The sequence below is a fragment of the Schistosoma haematobium genome, chromosome 1 (assembly GCF_000699445.3).
Source record: "Schistosoma haematobium chromosome 1, whole genome shotgun sequence".
In the NCBI taxonomy this organism is placed as follows: Eukaryota; Metazoa; Platyhelminthes; class Trematoda; order Strigeidida; family Schistosomatidae; genus Schistosoma; species Schistosoma haematobium.
In genome coordinates, this window is record NC_067196.1 from 2,610,947 (window position 1) to 2,628,272 (window position 17,326).

The window sequence follows — 17,326 nt, forward strand, 5'->3', positions numbered from 1 at the left end:
ATGGGTTGGCTCCAGTATCCTGCGGGAACAAATGGCGTATGAACCAATCGTTGGTCACCGGCTTCCATGGGACTGCATCTCCTTACGATGCTCCACTGCCCTGTGGATCAGACCATCAGGTCGAAGGCTCGGGGAGTGGTCCCCTAAGAAAACCACCTGCTTCGGTTTGGGTACCCGGGCAGTATTACAGCCCTCACACATATCGAATGAGATTTGTGTGGCGCATATGTATTTGGTGCCTCCATGTACCAATACCTATGTGTTAAAATAATAATAATAATGTATTAAAACAAGAAAATTTAGTCACATCATTAAAAGCATAGTGTACTGTATATCGCATTTCTTAGGTGATTACAATTAAATATAGTTACACAGTGTACACTGAATATGAAGAATATACCATTATGAAATGTATTAATTAGCAATCAATATAAAATATATTCAGTTTGTTAGTTCTATTCTCAGTTATATGGTACTGAACAAAGATTGGTAGAGTAGATTGAAAGAAAAGTTGACTTAAACGAAGTACAAATCAAGAAAAGCAGATATTGAACTAGAATACAAAGATGTTTTACCTAGCCTATTTGTGTTTTCTTCAATTCTCTAACTTTTGCATTATCGTAACAATAAATTAATGAATGAATGGTATATTTGTGGCTTCCAAGTGCCCTGGTACGGCCGAAAGTGGGGAGAGTCAGCTCTCCCTCTCGAAATGCAATGACAGGGAAGTCCTACTCACTGCCTTCTCGACATCACGATGTTGTTTGTGAAATTGAGAGGACGAAAAGCGAATGTCCGACGTTTTAACCGGGTTGGTGGATATGAAAGATTCACCTGGGAGAGTTGAAAAACCCTGATTCCAAACCAATGGTGTACATGGTTCCAGGATCCTATAGAAACAAATGGCGTACGAACCAATCGTTGATCATCGGTTACCGTAGGACTACATCATATTAAGTTGTTTCACTGACTTGTAGATTAAACATTTAGGTCAAAGGCTCCGGGTGTGGCCTCCTAAGAAAACCACCTGTTTCGGTTTGGTCACCAGGACAGTATCACAACCCTCACACAGATTTCATGATATATGTGGCGCTTGTATCAATGTTTATGTGTTTAAATAAATAAATATTAGAATATAGTTTACAATAAGTCATATTGATAATACTGTTGCTTATTTGAAGCTGTTAGTGAAAATACTTACTTTCTTTACTGTTTATATTTCTGTTAAACGGACTAATTTATAATGAGTATTGGTTGGACTGATATTAGTAACAGTTGTAGTAGTTGATTCAGATAGATGTTAAGATGTTCCATCTGGAAAATTTTCATCGTAAAATTAAGTTTATGTCTAATGGATAAGACCTTTCAGAATGAAATTAATATGTACTACTGATATGTTGTATTTATTAATGTTACTATATCAGAAACGGGTTTTGTGGATATTAAAATAATTTTAATGGTTGAGATGATGAGTTAATTGAAGCTCATTAGTGACGGTCTCCAAAAGGTATTTCCTGAAGTTCTAATGAGGAGCAGTGACCAGTTAACTTCAACCAGGTCTGTTATGAGATAGTAAATCACTTAAGACAATGTTGGATGTGTCGCTCAATTTCGTGGATTAGTTGAAGTTAGACATTAACACTGTTGGATGCCGGCTCAGTGGTTTAATTGTTAAGCGCTCGCGCGCGAGACCAACAGGTCCTGGGTTCGAATCTGGTGAGACGAGATCGTGGATGAGCACTGCTGGGAAGTCCAACAGTAGGAGGAAACGACTGTCCAGTGCTTCCAGGTTTTTCATGGTGGTCTAGCTTCAATAGACTCATGATGTTAACTATTAAAATTATATCACTATAGTTGCTGTAAGACAATTATAATCTAATAACCATTGAATTATGCATAACAATCCATTAAGAAAAGGCTAAACATTTCTCGAAGGCATAGTTATATTCTAGAGAATAAATGAAAATAAACAATCATGATATATCTCAGGTTCATATACACCACTAAAATCGTACTGAATGAGAGAATGCATCCTTCCTAATGGTGATGTCAGAATAAACTTCACATTACTTATTGTTAATCAGAATAAAAACTAAGGTAAATAAATGAAGCATCATATTTCGAAAATAAAACAAACCATCCAGTGTGAGGTTTTAATTGTGGTACCATATAGAAATATAATAAACAAAGAAGGGAGAAGTAAATATGATCACTAATGAATTAAGAAACTGAAATATTAAGATTTCTTGAATTAACTTGGTTTTTGTTTTACTTGTATCTTCCCATTGTTGGCTTATGTGCATCCTGTGCGGATTACCTCAATACAGCCTTAAGTCACAAGCTGTTTGAGCAAAGATGGATAGTGGCTAGCAGTGAAATCCAGTTTCACGCGCGTTTCGTCCTATTTGGCACTAGTCAGCTGGATGTACCTGCATCAGAGTTGATGTTCATTCTGATGCTCGAACCCAGTACCGTTCGCTCCAAACTCCATCGCGTTATCCACTTAGCTACTGAGTCCTAACAACCACTAGCTTGTACAATGGGATGAAGTTTAACTTCACTTGGTGTTGTTTTATTTGTATCTTCCCATTGCTATTTAGGACTACAATTGATCAGTGTCATGTCGGCTTATGTGCATCCTGTGCGAATTACCTCAATATAGCCTTAAGTCACAAGCTTTTTATGTAAACATATAGGATGAATGTTCTATTGTTGTAATAGATTTATTATTTTATTTTTGCACATAGATATTGGTACAAGGAGGCACCAAATACTTATGCGCCACATGAATCATCTGATTTGTGTGAGGGCTGTGATACTGCCCGGGTGCCCAAACCGAAGCAGGTGGTTTTCTCAGGGGGCCACACACAGAACCTTTGACCTAAATGTCTGATCCACAAGGCAGTGGAGCATCGTAAGGAGGTGCATTCACATGGCAGCCGGTGACCAACAATTGGTTCATACCCTATTTGTTTCTTTAGGATACTGGAGCCCATGTGCACCATTGGTTCGGAATCAGGGTTTTCCAACTCCCCTAAGTGGACTCTCAATGTTCACTAACCCGGTTAGAGTGCCGGACATTCTCTTTTCGTCCTCTCAATTTTGTAAACAACACCCTTGGTGCGAGAAGGCAATGAGTAGGACTTCCCTGGCAGATGCTGTATACGCGTGGCCATGTGAGAGCGGACTTTCTCCACTCTCGGCCGTACCAGGGCATTTGGGGGCGGGATTATAACTCTTCATACAAACTGGGTTAAGTATAAGTAGTACATATCTATTAGGAATTCAGTAGTCAATATAATCTAAATTAATCGTTTGTTTTCTTCTTCTTCTTCTTCTCAAATTCTAGGCTAAAATATCATCAAATCAATATGGGAATTTCCCATCTATTATTATTCCAACAATCAATTATTTCCCATGTTCCACTAATCATAATCAATATTCCTATATAAAATTACCAATTCATTGGCCTAAATATTTTATAACACATCAACCAATTATACCAATTGATGTAACAATATCTAATTTAAGTCAATCATCATCTACTATGATTACATCATCACAATTATCCAGACAAAAACGATCCATTATTTATCATCATCCAATAAATCAATCATCAAATCAATCTATTCCATTGAAACAATTATTATATAGATTTTCTAAATTATATCCAATAGCTTGTTTACAATTGAAAATACAATTTCTATCTAATAATAAGGAGGATAATGATAATAGATTAGGTAGTCAAATTGTTTTAAGTTTAGGGTAAGTCGAGTCTTTTTCTCATGTCATAATTTTATAATGTATATGATTGATTTATTCTGCTTCGGTTTTTTGGGGGACCCGGACAGTATCACAACCCTTGCACAAACTAAATGAGATCTGTATTGCCTTCTCCTTGTACCAATATCTATGTGTTCAAATAAATAAATAAAAATAATATGATTCATATATAACTGGAAATAGAATCAATAAATGTGACTTCTTTAGATGATGTTTTTTAGGTGGAACATTTATTACTGACTTCTTAGCCTTTCTCCTATAACCATAGACTATTACTATTATTATGCTTCAACTTGAACCAATAAAAGAATAGTATGAATTGTGAATAAAAACCTATACTCCAAAATCAGTTATGTACACTAAGTATTTGACCACAGATGCCTTAGAAATATTGCTGGCGTCTGCTGGGATCACCGGGTAAGTAATAGTGAGGTTAGATGCAGGGTATTAGGGAATGATGATGGTAAATCAGTTGATGAGGTTGTAAATCTTCATCGACTGAGATGGTTGGGCCATGTGTTAGGCATGCCTGAACACCGATTACCACGACGTGCAATGTTAACCGGTGTTGGAGATGGTTGGAAGAAAGTATCAGTGCTTGAAGTCACTAACTTCTAGTCTGAGCCATGATGGGGGATGCAGATTACTTGGTTGGAGTCCGCGTGACTATCGTAATCAATGGTTGGAGACTCTTGGTGACATGGCTCAGAATCGATCACAATGGCGTCGGTGTATACACTCTCTGTGTTCCCTTAAACTAAGAGATTAAAATTGCTTCATATCTTTCTTTCTACGAAGTAATTCTTTCTTCCTGTACTATATCCTTATTGCAATCTTTCTTTTATATATTACCACCTCTGAATTAACTACTTTTATGAATCCGGTGTCCATCTTGTTGTGTTAATGAGGTATGGCAACTTGAATCGATGCATATATGTGCCTTGTCCTACGTTGTAGCTGACTGACTGACTGACGGAGTCAAGTCTATTTATAGAGTCATATGATTTTGTTCTTCTAAAAATTTCTAGAAACGAACTAGATATATATATAGCAACGATACAGCTTATTATTATTCAATAAATACGTTACACATAACTCTTCATTTTTCTTAAATGTTTGTAAGAAGCTTTTATTCGATGATGATTAGATAAAGTATTTCTTAGAGTTTTCAACGCTTCTACTGACTTTGACGAAGAAGGTAGTAAGCCGTTGAAATTTCATTGGTCAAAATAGTTGGGATATAAACATAACAGAAGGAAAGTCAAAAAGTCGCTTATCCCGATACACCTCGGTAAATGTAACGTAAATGATGACTGGTAGCTCACAGATCAAGCCATGACATCAGTTTAAAAAGTTATTACATTTCAGTGTGAATCATATGAAAAGGTATTGGATAACTTGTAGTGTGGCTGAAATTCAATTGCACTTGGTTGTGTTAACTCATATCATATCTTTTCTTCCTTCTCAAAGTCTTATCATACTATTCAGTTTGAACCAAGTTTCGAATAAATCTAGTTACTTAATAGTTAAACAATAAGAATATATACAATCATAGTCCACAATATAATCGTGGCAGTTATCATTCATTTAAACTTATACCATATAGTTATGATACATATATTTTTCTCTTTAAATTTCCCACCTTTAGTTCAAATAAACAAACAATTCGAAATGTGTTCAATATTGAAAAATCATATGCAAATGCATATCATGAAGATTACAATGATGATGATGATCATCTTAGGGAAAATAGTGAGACATCATCACATACTTCATCTCCTCCTCTATCAAGTAAATCATTTAGAATTGATTGGTCAATATTACGTCAAGAAATATCTGATTTAAAAAATAATACATTACCATATCATGTATGGATTAATGTTTCAATGCCTATCTATCCTACCACTATCACTACTACTACTACTACTACTACTACTGATCTTAATACACTCTATAATCAAACTAATCATCATTATAATGAATATGTAAATCCTTCCAAACTTTATGAGACCATCTTAGAACAATCTGATCATTGGATTGCTATAGATTCTATACAATTATTATCTATATACAGTACAAATAATGTATGCATTGATGATATCCTATTGTATACACATCAAAATAGACAATTCTTAAAATCAACATGTCAGAATAAATTAATTTGGATTAGTAATAATAAACAATCGAATCATTCTAGACAAATTTTATATCTTAATTCAAATGGTTATCCAATATTATTGAATAGAACTAATTCATCATCATTATCTAGTCAATCAAATCATCATCATCATCATAAGAAGAAAGATAGAAATAATTTTATTCTACAATCTTTTAAATCAATCTATTCAAAGAAATATTCATTCTATCGTAGTGTACATATGATATGGATAGCTGGTTCATTATTATTAGCAGTATTTATTACATTTTTAGCTATTTTATTTATTATTACATTTAGTTTATCCGTTATGTGTAATCAACGTAAAACTGTCAACACTATTCATTTGAGTACTACTAATTCAACTACTGAAAATAATATAAGTAGTCGAAATGAAAAATGTAAAAATAATATGCCATTATTGTATGAACCACATAATCGTCGAAAATTCTATTTAAATCATTATAATAAAGAGAATTGTAATAATGAATTATTAAGAATTTTATCAAATAATTTACCGAATAATTCATTTTTAATAGATTTACATAATCATTTATCTTCATCATCATCATCATCATTACATGGTTTATTAAATCATCATCAAAATGAAGGAAAACAACAAAATAATTCACAACAGATTATTATTACATCAACAACACATCAACAATTTGTAGATGATAATTCAACGGAACTTAGTTTATGTATGCAAGATGATAAAAATGAATTTCTTCGTGTAAGTTTACTCCTTTCTTTTTGTTTTTGATGTTTACTTGTTTCGACTCATAGTTATAAAAGTTACGTCCCTGGCTTCTATTCTAAACATATCTGATAGCGTCTCTAGCCACTGTGTCGCATCATCTGTAGGACCCCAGCCAGGGAGTCGTGAAGGACCAGCAGAAACAAGTCCTGTACAGCTTTTTCTCATACCACCATGACACCATGTCATACACGAATCACCTCTCCGACTTTTCCAGTGTCGGCGAATAATGCATGACGTGGAATTCTACGGGATGACACTCGTAAAACATGTTGAAGTCACCGGAATCGATGTTTCAATATAGTGACACTAATTGAATTATCATCGCTGTGCCCGAACACACTATGCTGAACCTCTTCATTACTAACATGGTGTTGCCACTGGATTTCAGCAATCCTTCGGAGACAACGATGATCAAACACAGAGAGTCATCTAACGTCCTCAACTCGGAGAGACCAGGTTTCACAAGCATAGAGCAAAACTGCTCTCACCAACGCGTTGTAGATCCGACCTTTTACAGCCAGACTAACATCACGAAGGCACCAAAGATGGCCTAGATTGGCATAAGCCGCTCTGGCTTTCACTATTCGTGCATTGATCTCATCACCCACGTCACCGCTAGCATTCATGCAGCTGCTCAGATAAACGAACTTCTCCACTATTTCTATCTGTTTAATATCCAGAGTGAGTGATGGATCAGGCTCCTACCAATCTTATACAAGCACTTTGCCTTTCGAAGGTGCAAAGCATATACCCCACACCTATAGACACAGATTGCCAACGAGATGATAATGTTGTAAATATTATCTCGTTACAGAGTAAATAACATACAAATAGTTAGGGTTAGATTTAATAAATGTCTGTTTATTTTATTTTATTTTTTACATCAGAAATTCAATCCTATAGGTATGGTATTAATGAAATTAAAATCCTCATGGTATTGTATTTCTTGTGGGTTATTTATGCATTAGTTTGCGTACTATCCAAAGGTAAATGTCAGATATATGTGCTTTCAAAGAGTTAGTTACTGTTATTTTCGAAAAACTGAAACTCTCAGTTAATCATCAGCAATGTAGAACATGGCATAGTTGTTCAATGATTCAAGAAGTCACACTATATCATCTTAGCGAGATAAAATTATCATTATACAAAATACCAGTATAGTAGTAGTTTTAACAATTCCACTGGTATTGATGGTAATAGGAAAAATTAGAGATGAACAGTATGTATAAAGAATGAATTTTTACCATCAAAAGTACGTAAACCGAAGATCTAAAGGAGGACAAAGAGGAGTGAATACCTCTGCACCGGTTCTGAACATCTTCAACTACTAATTTTGCTAATCATCCAGAAATCAACTAGCTATTTCATAATTAGTTCTCTTTATGAATTTGAATAAAGCCAGAACAAATATAGATGCAGAATAATATGAATTTACTATATTTCGTGGTTTATCATTAGCTGCTTACAACCATATATGTATCTAAAGTTAACATTGAGGTAGGATATAAAATGAAGCAATTGACATAAATGAATACAAAGAATTGGACTGAAAAAGGTTATCAATAATAATTCTATATATATATATATATATATATATATATATATATATATTTGATGTCAGGACCCAAAAAACATTAAGTGAAGTCCGAAGATAGAAAAGATCGAATTCGGTTGGGAGAAAGTTAGAGGTGGCCAAACTAAAACGTGGCATCAGTCCTTGAAGTCATTAACTTCTAGTGTGAACCATGTTGGTAGATGCAAACTACTTGGTTAGGGTCCGCGTGACTGTGAAATTAAAATTGCTTTATACCTTTATTTCTACGAAGTAATTCTTTCTTCTTGTACTATATTCTTATATGCAATCTTTCGTTTATATATTACCACCATTAAATTAACTACTTCAATGAATTCGGTGTTCATCTTGTTGTGCTAATGGGATGTGGCAAGTGGGCCCGATGCATATATGTGCCAGGTCCTACGTTGCAGCTGACTGAATGAAAGCTTATAATAATAACAACAATAATTTGGTAGCTTTTACCTACCAATATGGTTCAGACTAACAGTCAATGACCTCATGAAACAATAACGCGTTTTGTAGTTTGATGATTTCTAGCTTTTTTCTAAGTTCCTTTACTACCAACAAACATTACACTTGAATGGATATCTTGTGTGTATGTGTGTCGAAGTCATATGTTTTGTTACTCAACTATTGAACAGATTACTTAAGATTTCATTAAAATGGTGTTCCTCTTATTGTAATAATCAGCTATAGCAACTTGGACCGATGCACATATGTGCCTGGTCCTACGTTGTAACTGACTGACTCATTAAAATCCACTGTCGTAATACTTCAATGAGTAGTCGTATTAGGCGAGTACTTGTTATGTAATTGATAATGTTCACCAAACAAAATTTTATCATCTTTCATTTAACATGTTGGTTAGAATTTCATGTAATTAGTATGTCACTTTTATTTTCTGTGCACTCAAGATATAACGCATATACGTTATACTGATTGGCTAATATTAGAATTTTCAGGAGGGGTTTTGTGTAGATTTTTAGAAATTTGAATAGTTGAAGTCATGACTCAATTGAAGCTGGACCACCATAAAAACCCTAGAAGCACTGGACGGCCGTTGTAAGTTCGAATGCTGACACTCAGTTAAGTCTGAACAAGTAATAGTATGACTAATTCTTATACAAATGTTATGCCTTAGAGCTAAATACACAAACATGTCGCTCAGCTACAACGTAGGACCAGGCACATATATGCACCGGTCCAAGTTGCCATACCGCATTAACACAACAAGATAGATGGACACCGGATTCATAAAAGTAGTTAATTCCGAAGTGGTAATATATAAAAGAAAGATTGCAATAAGGATATAGTACGGGGAGAAAGAATTAGTTGGTAAGAAGGAAGATATGAAGCGATTTTAATCTCTTAGTGTAAGGGAAGACAGAGAGTGTATACACCGACGCCATTGTGATCGATTCTGAGCCATGTCACCAAGAGTCTCCAACCATTGATTACGATAGTCACGCGAACCCCAACCAAGTAGTCTGCATCTACCAACGTGGCTCAGACTAAAAGTTAGTGACTTCAAGCACTGATGTCACGTTTTGGTTCGGCCTCTCCTAACTTTTTTTCCAACCATCTCCAACACCCGTTAGCCTTGCACGGTGTGGTAATCGCTGTTCAGGCATATGTAACACGTGGCCCAACCATCTCAGTCGATGTTGTAACAAATAAGAATTGTGTTATTAACAAAATATTAGAAGAGGTTTTGTGGAGATTGTAGTAATTTAAGCAGTTGGGATGATGAATCAATTGAAGCTAGACCATCATAGAAAACCTAGAAAAATTGGATGGCCGTTTCATCCTATTGTGTGAAACTCCTCAACAGTGCGTATTCACGATCTCACTCTCCATGAGATCTCATCCATTGAAATGAACAAATTACTCAATTATATTTGTTTTTTTCTTTTCTTTTTCTTATATATAGTCAATTGATAGAAAAATTGTTGACAATTCAGATGTATCTACAACAAGTGCTATACAATTATTACGTAATTGGAATTTTTATAAACAACGTAGTACATCATCTTATGGTTATTATTCTTCACCATTTAGTTCTTCATCTAACAATAATAATAATAATAATAATAATCCTATAAAACAATCCAATGTAAAACATAATACATCAATGTTATTATATACGGATCATCACCACCATCATCATCAGGATCATCCATTATTTGGAAAAGGTTATGCTCATTCTAATATAATTGCCAGTAATCCTAATACATCAAATTTCAATGATAAATTAGAAGAGAATGTTATGTATCGATGTCAATCAAGAAATGATACACCGAATTTACATACAATATCAAATATACGTCAATCTTTAATATTATCCATTAATGATAAGAATGAATTCATTCTATTACCATTATCGAATTCTATGAATCCAAATGAATCAAATCAAATATCATCAACCATTAATAATAATAGTAGTACATTAGGTATGTTAAATAGTTTATCTGAAGAAGATGCTGAAGCAACACGTTTAGAAATGGCAGCTTCTGTTGGTGCATTAGATCAACAATATTTACAACAACATAATAATAATGATAATACATTAGATCATTTAGATTATACTTTATCATCATTTATTAGAAATGATGATGAAAGACCACCACCTAGTTATCATGATTCATCATCTTAGAAATTAAATTATTTATTTCTTCATGAATTTCGCATTTCTAATTGATTGTTTCCCTCCCCCCTTTTTGTTTTCTATTCGAAAAATGAATTTCTTTAATAATCTTTTAGTGATCACACTGTTTTTTTTTTTTGGTGGTAGGGAAATGGGAGAGATAATGGGACCAAAATATTTTCCTCTACCTATCCTATCCCTTTTATCTTGATTAATTCATTACTTACTTTTATAGACTTCTCCTTGATTAACTTTGAACTTGTTTATAATTGAGGACATGATTGACAAATATGTAACAGAAGTGAATCATCTAATCTCTAGATCGAATCCTTTGCATTATTATCATCATCCGATTAGTATTGAAATATTCTTAAGATAAACAGTTCATTTGACAAATTCACTTTATGTGATACATAAATCACTTCATATTTCTATTTCCTTCTTTATATTATTATACTTTTGTCAATGAGAATAGCTGGATTTTCTTTTTTAATGCATAAAAAGTGATTAGGATTTTACAATTTTGTTGTGGTTTTTTTTATTATTTATTATTATTATGACTATGTGATGTAATTATCCTTTTTTTTGTAAAGAATTTTTTCCCTGTTCACTAAGAATAGTCAAATTTTTTTTTATCGTCCTAGATACTAAATCCATAAATTGTATGCACCCACAGACATATATATATATATACACACACACACACACACAATCTCTTGACGCCATTTGGTTTCTATCGTCTATTATCTCTCTCTCTCTCTGTGTATTTGTCCTACTAGTAATGTTCCTATTATATAAAGTGTTCTTGTTACTGAATTACACATTTTGTTACTTGATTTATACTGCTTTTTCGCTTAGGTAGAACAATGTTTTTTTATTTAAATTGAAGTAATATAAATATCGAATGTAATTTTAGCTAATCCAACCGCATACATAGTTGCTTACCAGACCCTGTGACTTCACTTTTATGACATCAGTGGTGGTGGTGATGGTGGTGTCGTCGTGAGGGTGTGTGCATGGATTATATTTTAAAATTTGTTTACTTTATTTCTATTTATCTACACTTTTTTTTTTCGAGAACAAAAAATTATCTATTTACAACAAAAATATTGATAGAATTCAATAATTTAATTTATTCAACGCCCCCCCCGCCCGCTTTTTTAAAACAAACATCGAAATGCTTGAACCTTCAATGGATTAGGTAAATAATTGTTGTTGTTTATTTATTGTTTGGAATTTTGTTTCATTTCTATTTGTAAATAACAATAATATTATATAATCCAGTCAAACAATCAGAATAAAACGGTTTGTTTTTTTTTTAAATATGTGTTTGGATGTAATTTAAGGCGCCCTTAAATGCCTCGGTTCGGCCGAGAGTAAGGAGAATCCACTCTCCCTTTTCAAATGCTCTCATATGGCTAAGCATACACAGCCACTGTCAGAGAAGTTCTACTCATTGCCTTCTTGCCACTAGGGTGTTGTTTACGAAATTGAGAGGATGAAAAGCGAATATTCGGTGATTTAACCGGGTTGATGGACACGGCGGATACACTTAGGGGAGTTACGAAATTCTGATTCCAGACCAATGGTGCACATAGGTTTCAGTATCCTGAAGGAACAAATGGTGTACGAACCAATTATTGGTCACCGGCTAGCATAGGATTGCATCTCCTAACGTTGCTCCACTGTCTTATGGACTAGACGTTTAGGTCGAAGACTCCAGGTATGGTCGCCTAAGAAAACCACCTGGTTCGGTCTAGGCACCTATGGAGTATCTCAGCCGTCACACAAATTGAATTATTTATTTATCTATTTGGTGCGTCGTTGTGTTGAAATAAATAGAATAAATAAGAGATAATTCCAGGTAATATAGTTAAACTTTATTGAATAACTCTATCGTACAGTTTACTATTATACTGTGAAATTGGTATAGTATAAGGGTTTAACTAGTTATTGGACGACATTTGAGCGAAGCTGAGGTGAACTTGACAGTGTCTACATAATACCTACGATGAAATGAAGCTCATAAACCAATGTAAGGAATTAGAAATATAATTTACGGTTGTTGATTAGGGTTCGGAAATAGATTTTGGGTTTTTCATTACGAACGAATATCAGCTATAATGCCAAAACTTTATTTAACCAAATGGATGAGTGAATTTCACGTCAAAATCCAAGACCTGTCATCTTAAATCTGATTAATTGGTTCATAAATTATAGTCTAGCCTCTATGCTCCTCTGCAGATGTAGGTATACCTCTTACCTCCATTATTGTAAATCAATAATCAAACTGTTTCATTATGAACGTATTGAATAGTAAGCAATCTTTTTTTTCCATATAAAATCAAATATACTCTAATTTCAGGATATAGGAATTGGTTAACAAATTTTTCAGAATGTAAGTATAGATTATTCTGAAAGTTCTTTAGGTATTTTGTTGATTGCCTTTAATAGTTACTTATCACAATTCAATCACAGTAGAAAGAACAGTCTACACAATTCACTGCATTAATTACACTATAATAGTTGTAAACATAGAATAAAACGAAAGTACTGCTAGTGTTGAAACAATTTGATATTTTCAAACTGAATAAATTCGCACAAATCACATAATCAAACAGAAATCCAATGCTCATAATTAATTAGCCTTGATGTTATTTTCAAAGTATCGATGATTCTTAATTAATTAACCTCAATCGGATTGAAAGTGAAAAAGACATCACGAACACAAGTGAGTGAGTACATATTGCATAGGCAGGATTTTGGGAATATGGCTGAATGGATTCTTGTTAAGTAATCCAAGCACAACGTCATCTCTAATACATATATGATGTTTCTGAACTCGATTCGAGGTTTTCAGTGTGGATACAATAAATGTCATATAAACTATTTTCCGAAAAATACAACTCTTCATGATTCATCAGGTAATTGGCAGTAATGATACTGTTATATCCAGAAGGTTGTTCTTGATATACCGCGTATAACGTGAGTAACAGAACGCCAAAACCCTTCCAACTCGCGATGAGAAGACAGAAGAATAATGAAACGAACAATATTCCCAGAAAGTGTAAATTATGTTACAAAATTGTAGGTTATTTGTAGTTTTTAGTAAGTCATTATCATTAATATTGTCAAATGGTGAAGCTCCATAAAGAAATTCTACAACATTCTTCTAAAACCTGATTCCATGGAATATCTTCGGCTCCTTTTGAGCCTCCTAAAGCTACATCGAGTCCAAACGTGGTGCGTCCACACAGATGATAACCAAGGTGGAGTGAGGTCGGAAACTGTAAGTATATACATACATAAAATAACAATAATTCACCTCAAACTCACCAACACCAATCAACAAAATCATACATACAATAACACCACAGCAACACTGCACCACTATCATTCACAATACTCACACAACAACACTACACAATATCCATCAATTATACACACTAATCTACCACACCCTTACCAAACAACTCACAGATACACAACACAGACAAAACTGTGTGGTGATGCACAAAATCATTCACAGTGCATCAACAACTAATTCAATCTACCTCTGGTTCTTACGCCCAGTGACTGAAGTACATCCAGGCGCCTTTGCACACAGGACACAGCACACCACCATCAATATCCAATAACCACCACACGTCAATCTAACAACCGATCTATACATCTATCCACCTATCCACTTATCAATCAATCAATCAATCTATCTATCTATCTATCTATTTATCTAGCTAGCTAGCTAGCTATCAAACTACCAACACTTGGTCCAAACACCCATTCATTCAATCATTTCAAATCACAAACACTTCTTTCATACACACCAACATATATTGTCACGTACTACAACACCAACAATATACACACGTCAAAAAACAATGCATTCAATTCTCTATCACTAATCTATTACAACAACAAAATACACTAGCACCATACGCATCGACCAGTCACTCACACAATCACTCATTCAGTTGGTCACTCATACACCAGCATATACACCTATAAAAGTAACTAATATATATATATAAATATATATACATACAATTAAAATAACTCACCTCAAACTCACTAACACTGTCACACAGTCAGTCGCATCGTCAATTCACAAACCTGAAACACACAAGACAAATACATTCGTATCAATCCAACTTCAATTCACAATCCTAATACATCCCCATTCAATACACATTCTATACTGTCAGACGACAAAACCAATAGTCATCAAGGAGTTAACAGATGTCCCTATCTAAAGTCATTCATCACACACAGGTTATTGAGTCATCAACATCATCGTTAACACACTACTAAACATAAACACACTCACTCACCTCTTCTTCACACTCCAAAACCGCACACTCTATGCTGTACTATGCAGTTGTACTGCGATCTAACACCAACCACCAACCACAAACCACAAACCACCGACAAACCTAAAATAAACAAACAAATATACAAAAGAAAAACAATTAGCATTTCAATCATTCATTATTAATTCTCATATACACCATGTCATATTAACATCATCAGTGGTTCCTTAGAAGTAAACGGCATTTTAACGTGTATACCGACAAGCCACTTTCATCACTATCACCACAGTCACACCAACCAAAACAAATCAAACAAACCCAACATACAAACTCACATTCACTACTTCAACATAACACCTCAAACACATAATATGCATTCCATCATACACAACAACATCACATACAAAAATCAACCATATACACATATACACATACAAACACACAAACTAATGCCACTTCCTCGCAAAATACACAACACAACGACAAGTGTACCATACTCAAATAACAAACTCTAACACAACCGCCACTACCAACTCTCCCACACTCAATCTCTCACTCATTACAAACACTCAACAACTCAACTACTACAATTACCCTGTTCTACTAACACCTCTACACTTCCATCAAACAACACTAATTCCCACTATTACACAACACTACTGTCTCTCTCTCTCTCTCTCTCTCTCACACACACACACACACACACACACTAAACAGCACTGCACAAAACAAAACAAAGCACCAATCAACAAAATCATACATACAATAACACCACAGCAACACTGCACCACTATCATTCACAATACTCACACAACAACACTACACAATATCCATCAATTATACACACTAATCTACCACACCCTTACCAAACAACTCACAGATACACAACACAGACAAAACTGTGTGGTGATGCACAAAATCATTCACAGTGCATCAACAACTAATTCAATCTACCTCTGGTTCTTACGCCCAGTGACTGAAGTACATCCAGGCGCCTTTGCACAGAGGACACAGCACACCACCATCAATATCCAATAACCACCACACGTCAATCTAACAACCGATCTATACATCTATCCACCTATCCACTTATCAATCAATCAATCAATCTATCTATCTAGCTAGCTAGCTAGCTATCAAACTACCAACACTTGGTCCAAACACCCATTCATTCAATCATTTCAAATCACAAACACTTCTTTCATACACACCAACATATATTGTCACGTACTACAACACCAACAATATACACACGTCAAAAAACAATGCATTCAATTCTCTATCACTAATCTATTACAACAACAAAATACACTAGCACCATACGCATCGACCAGTCACTCACACAATCACTCATTCAGTTGGTCACTCATACACCAGCATATACACCTATAAAAGTAACAATATATATATATATATAAATATATATACATACAATTAAAATAACTCACCTCAAACTCACTAACACTGTCACACAGTCAGTCGCATCGTCAATTCACAAACCTGAAACACACAAGACAAATACATTCGTATCAATCCAACTTCAATTCACAATCCTAATACATCCCCATTCAATACACATTCTATACTGTCAGACGACAAAACCAATAGTCATCAAGGAGTTAACAGATGTCCCTATCTAAAGTCATTCATCACACACAGGTTATTGAGTCATCAACATCATCGTTAACACACTACTAAACATAAACACACTCACTCACCTCTTCTTCACACTCCAAAACCGCACACTCTATGCTGTACTATGCAGTTGTACTGCGATCTAACACCAACCACCAACCACAAACCACAAACCACCGACAAACCTAAAATAAACAAACAAATATACAAAAGAAAAACAATTAGCATTTCAATCATTCATTATTAATTCTCATATACACCATGTCATATTAACATCATCAGTGGTTCCTTAGAAGTAAACGGCATTTTAACGTGTATACCGACAAGCCACTTTCATCACTATCACCACAGTCACACCAACCAAAACAAATCAAACAAACCCAACATACAAACTCACATTCACTACTTCAACATAACACCTCAAACACACAATATGCATTCCATCATACACAACAACATCACA

At 34.4% G+C, this 17,326-nt stretch overlaps 1 protein-coding gene across 2 annotated transcripts in view; it reads left to right on the forward strand.

Annotated features, from left to right (window-relative positions):
• MS3_00003448 (uncharacterized protein) overlaps positions 1-14,863 on the forward strand; it is a gene marked incomplete at its 5' end in the record, with an annotated part of 48,507 nt that extends 33,644 nt beyond the window's left edge. The window contains 4 exons of one of the 2 annotated variants that reach the window (XM_035730588.2): positions 2,933-3,205; positions 3,350-3,765; positions 5,432-6,671; positions 10,205-14,863. In XM_035730588.2, coding sequence (XP_035586766.1) covers positions 2,933-3,205; positions 3,350-3,765; positions 5,432-6,671; positions 10,205-10,927 — 2,652 coding nt within the window. In that variant the 3' untranslated portion in view covers positions 10,928-14,863. Of the gene's footprint in view, positions 1-2,932; positions 3,206-3,349; positions 3,766-5,431; positions 6,672-10,204 lie in introns of those variants that run through there. The other variant, XM_051211252.1, reaches the window with a different exon arrangement.
• Between the last annotated feature and the right edge of the window lie 2,463 nt (positions 14,864-17,326).